Below are 5,566 nucleotides of genomic sequence, written 5' to 3'. Positions count from 1 at the left end.
ACACACACACACACACACACACACACACACACACACACACACACACATGCCTTTTCTCTGAGGAGTGATATACCTCAAAGCTTGGCACAATCTAGAAATACAAGCAGCTGACTGCCAACTTTATCTCACAAACATTGCCATACAGAAACAAAGTAGAGTCAACTATTACAAGGAGTCTGAGGGTTATGGTGCAGGTTTACTGTGGGTTTAACAGCATCGAGCGCCTCGACTGTTTGTGTGTCCTGAGAAGACATACCTGACAATTTAAACAGTAGTTCAGATGCCATTTTGACAGATATATCTTGGGAGAATAGATCTTTCTGGGGGCAGGCCAACGTCTCGGAGAGGTTACTCAGTGGCTCACTCTTCTCACTCGCTCCTAAAGTGCTGAAGTTCAGCAGGTGGGAGGCAGGAGGTGTGAGTTCTGCTGGAGGTGGGTCCACCTCCATTGGCTCAGCCTTCACTTTCACCTTCTGGTACTGGGCATCTTTGTTGCTCTCTGGAAAAAAAGAAAATAACTACTGATTAGTTTTATCAGCTCAAACCACATTATAAAACAAATATGTTGGAACATTTTTGTACGACAACATGTAAGTTTCCCAGAAAATGATCTCTTTCATTCAACCTTTATTTTTACAGGTTAGTCTCATTGAGATTTGAGGACTCATTTACAAGAGAGACCTGATTTTAACAAAGAATTATGAAAACAGTAGACAATCACAAAAGCATGTAAATTGAGAAAAATAAATGAAAGAAAATTATATATTAAAAAAAAAAAAACAGCTAAGATGTAAAACAGTGTAGAAAACTAAAAACAAGAACGTCTGCATTGGTTCTTGCCAGGAACTTAACAGATGTTTAAAGCCACTTAGAGAGGTCAAGGTCAAGAGCTTCAGGTCTTTTTGTAAGATATTCCAGGAAATGGGAGTGGAGTAGGAGAAGGCCCTTTTGCCTAGTTCAGTCCACACTGAGGGGACACTGCATGTAATAATGTCCTGAGAGCGCACACTGTAGATGCACTCACGCAGAGACATGTAGGAGGAGATGTATGAAGGCAGCAGACCAAGAAGTGATTTAAAGATGAAAATGTACCAGTGAGAGAGTCTGTGTGAAGTTAATGATGACCAGTTAACCAGTGAATACAGGGTGCAGTGATGGGTACGATAATCACAGCCAGTTATGAATCTTAGTGCACAATGATAGACAGCATCCAACATCTGCAGAGTGTTTGTAGGAGCGTTCATGTAAATAATGTCACTGTAGTCAATGGAGGGAAGGAAAGTCAAAGTTACAAGGTGTTTCCTACCATTCAGAGTTAGACAGGATCTGTTTCTGAAAAAGAAACCCAGTTTAACTTTCAGTTTCTTTACCAAGTTTTTGAGGTGCAGCTTAAAAGAGAGATGCGAGTCGACCAAGATACCCATATATTTGTAGGAACTGACAAACTCAATGGGGACACCATTTGAAGATGAAATCAGACTTGCTGGGACAGCAAAAAAAAAAAGCATCCCTTTGGTTTTATCGGTGTTTAGAACAAGTTTGAGACCGAACAAATCTGACCGGATGACGTCAAAAGCGGATTGCAAAAGCTGGAAAACCTGAGCTATTTTTTTAGCTCGACAATAAACAACTGTATCATCAGCATAGAAATGTAAGGATACATCAGGGATGATCTGATGATCTCTTATACAATAAGATATATTTTTCTTAAAAAGTTATTTTATTTAACACTTTGAAAAACTTTGCTTCTGCAAAAAACTAAAAGTTGGGGGAAAAAAATATTTGAAGGCTTTCTGAATTTTATACTGGAGGTTATTCAGTTCAATTCAATTAAATTCAGTTTTTTTTTACATAGTACCAAATCACAACACAAGTTATCTCAGGGCACTGAACAAAAACATTTGCATACATTATGCCAATTAGTAAAAGTCATCCATCTAAAGAAGGAAGCCAGCAGATTGTGTTGAGTCATCATTATTATGAGCACCAGTGTATTAGAACATGATAGCTCCACAATAAGTACCCTACTAAACGCATACAATATTGTTTTTTCCGTACATTTATTTTACATGTGTACAAAGCAATAGTTACAACAGCTATTGCCTCATTCATTTGCTCAAGTTTAGATTTTAACCCACACTGATGCAGTTTGATATCTTATTTTACTGAAGTAGAATTTTAACTGGAGGTTTTGTATTTAGCTGGTAGCAATATCTTGTGAAAGTGTAAAAGTGTCCCTCCGTTGTTGGTCATTCTTAATGACTGTTCTAGTGTAAACAGACTACGGTACATTTTTTCTTTGATGGCCCTAAATAAACCTCATCAAAATCTGATATAAACCAGATATTGGTATTTTAAAGGCAAACAGCTGAGGTTATTTTCTTTGGACAAACACAAATCTAGTTTAATTAAAAATAGTATCATACTTAATTTAAGCTGGCAGGATATCTCTTAAGTCTTGTCACTACTGCATGAGTTCTTTAAGGAAAAAAAGCTCAAATATGTTAGACCATAGTCACCATTTTTTAACAAAAAGGTCTTGCACTTAATAATGGAAAATTAATTAGGGCTGTTTGAAGATTTGTTTTAGGCTGTTATTACTTATTCATTATTGGTATGAATGTAAAAAATTTACTGAGTGTAAGATTTTACACTTTAATGATACACATTAAATCTCTCTCTCTCTCTCTCTCTCTCTCTCTCTCTCTCTCTGTGTATATATATATATATATATATATATATATTATTATTATTATTATTATTAATCAAAACTTAACCAGAACATAAGTAGATTTGTACATTCAAAACTTTTGTCATTTAACCCAACATTTTTCAATCAAGTCATCTGGACAGTTTCTTTTTTTGTGCTGAAACATTTCGCCTTCGATCCGGAAGACTGTCCATGTGACCTGACTGAAAAATGTTGGATTGTATACCTGGACAATTGAGCATGAACTTGGTTGTTTTCAACCAGTTTGACAAGACTGTCAACAAGGAAGATGGCCGGCCATGGAGGAGGGGGCATACCAAAGAGACCATCTTATTAGATTATTAGATTAGGGGCGGCTGTGGCTGAGTGGTTAGAGCAGTCGTCCTCCAATGCGAGAGTTGGGGGTTCGAATTCACCAGCAGTGATGATGACTTTCACCAGCATGATGAAGTGTCCCTGGGCAAGACACTGAATCCCTCATAGCCTCTGATGTGTGTCCCATCAGTGTATGAATGCGATAAAGCACTGATTAGTCTCATTAGAATGATTTGTTCTATTAGCTTTGTAGAGATCTAGTAGTGCTGTATGAATGGGTAAATGAGGACACAGATTCTAGTGTAAAGCGCATTGAGTATCTTGAAATAAGATAGAAAAGCGTTATATAAGTGCAGTCCATTTACCATTTACTTATCACAAGCAGAACTGGTTTGTTCCACTTTGGAGTAAGTTGTTGGGGGAAGAATCAGTTTTGTTGTGCGTTTCCTTGACTGATGAAGCCTTCCAGATCGAAGGCAAAACGTTTCAGCACAAAAAAAAAAGAAACCATCCAGATGACCTGACTGAAAAAATGTTGGTTTGAATACCGGGATTATTGAGCACGGACTTTGTTGTTTTGCCATTTAAATTTCAACAAAGCATTTAAAGTCAACTATTTATGCTTCATGATTTGGGATGAAACAGGTACATTGTATTAAAAGAACTCTGACCAAATAAATATTGAAACACTAATAAAGCCTAGTTAGTTTCCAATTGTTTTTACTTCAAATTATGTCAAATCAGTTTATATTGTACAGGTCAACTCGATATTACAAATCCACAAATCTTCCTACTGTGACCCATAAGTAAACAGTCTATCCTGACACATCTGATCATAGAGATGTAGACTGATGACCAAAGATGGTTCTTTTACCAAAGTAGTGATGAACACCATTGGGAGAGGAGGGGGTCAAATTATTCTCATGTACAAGTAAAACAAGCATGCTGCACACTTTTTAAGATGCTTTATGGATGAAATTAAATTTTCAAATCAGAAACCCAAATAAACCTCAAACATGAGCACTGCCTCTAAAGCTGAGCTGAGCCGGTTAGCGTCTACGCGTGTGGTTATTAGGGCAAGGGTGCACCAAGGGGTCATGCTCTTGCTTGGAGGGATCCAGCAGCTCATGTGGGTTCACTCAAGCAAATGGGATAGGCAGTAAAACCTTATAAAATGGTAACGAAGAGATAAGATATTTATGTTTATTCATCCATTTTTTCCCCTAACACACACAACAATAGTCTAAAAGGTGAGAACAGCTATTGCCTCACTTCATTTACAGTAGTTCAAACGATGAGCTATAAAAAGAACCAAAGGGAAACTGCAGCTTTTAGGAATGTCTCAATATCATTGAAATCTGCAGACTCTGTTTTGTATATAGATATTTGACCAAAATCATACACTAAAAAATATTAATAACAAAATAATTAAAACAAAGGAAAGAAAACAAAACTGTGATGCACCACTTGTTATCTTTATTGGGAGTGAAATTAATTGTAATCACTAATTTGCACATATTTACTGTGAATACCAACATGGAAAAAAACAGGAACACTGGATTCAGAAGTAAAATCAGAAAACAAGACCAGAAGTACTTTAGCTAATCTCTGGCAAAGTGTAGTGGCAGGAGGTTGTGTCAGCGTGGTGACAAACAGGAGCAAAACAAAGCAGTCGGGTTGATACATTGTGGCTGACATTGTGACTCAGCACGACTATGACTATGACAGCATGACTATATGAAGTTGGCAGGCCACTGGGAGCAGTCAGAGGGGCAGGTTAGGAGAGCAGGAGAAAGGGGGTAAAGACGACCCTGCCATCACTTACGTATACATTCTCCACTCATCCGTGAACAACTTGTGAGAAAAACTGAACCTACAGCGCAATGTTTGGGAAAAAAAGAATCTATTTAATAAATGTGTTTCTTTATCCGACTGATTATAAGGATGAACTAAAGAACAACCACCCCTCACTCGCCTCCTCCCTTAGAGCCAGGTGTCTGGTTTATGGGTAGTACCCAGCAGGGGTTGGGGGCTACACTGTCAGCCCCACTAATCCTTTAATCAGGTGGCTTGAGTTGGCTGAGCAACCTAGGAGGCTGATGGAGAAGCAGAGTGAAAAAAGGGTGGAGAGGTGGGGGTGGGGGGCGCTACATGGTAAGGGTCAACCAGGGGACACACAAGCTTCCATCACTGGATCACAGCTCTAACCACGGAAGAAGTGATGACTGTTGTGTTGCAAAAACGCACAAAAGCACAACCGTAAACTGACAGATACTACATGTAAAGGAGCATCTAAAAAAAAAATTTGAATATTGTGAAAAAATTATTTTTTTGTCAATCATTTCAGAAAGTGAAACTCATGACATATACAGTGATATGGGGGAGTGGTGGCGCAGAGGTTAGATAGGTGGGCTTGTGATCCGAAGATCGCCGGTTCACGCCCCGGCCCCGACAACATCAAAATTGTGGGTGGGGTAGGTGAAACACCCACACTTGCCCCCACCCTCATTCGCCCCACTCTGGGCCCATGAGCAAGGCCCT

General features: G+C 38.7%; 1 protein-coding gene across 1 annotated transcript in view; it reads right to left on the bottom strand.

Moving 5' to 3' along the window:
- The window catches only part of znf827 (zinc finger protein 827), a 121,479-nt gene that overhangs the window by 42,631 nt on the left and 73,282 nt on the right, over positions 1–5,566 (bottom strand). Inside the window, exon 7 of the mRNA XM_037689848.1 lies at positions 257–499. Coding sequence (XP_037545776.1) covers positions 257–499 — 243 coding nt within the window. The remainder of the gene's footprint in view (positions 1–256; positions 500–5,566) is intronic.

This window comes from Nematolebias whitei, chromosome 16, assembly GCF_014905685.2.
Source record: "Nematolebias whitei isolate Nwh7 chromosome 16, NemWhi1, whole genome shotgun sequence".
Lineage (NCBI taxonomy): Eukaryota > Metazoa > Chordata > Actinopteri > Cyprinodontiformes > Rivulidae > Nematolebias > Nematolebias whitei.
Note: the sequence above shows the minus strand (reverse complement) of the source record. Positions and strands in the feature narration are given on the sequence as shown.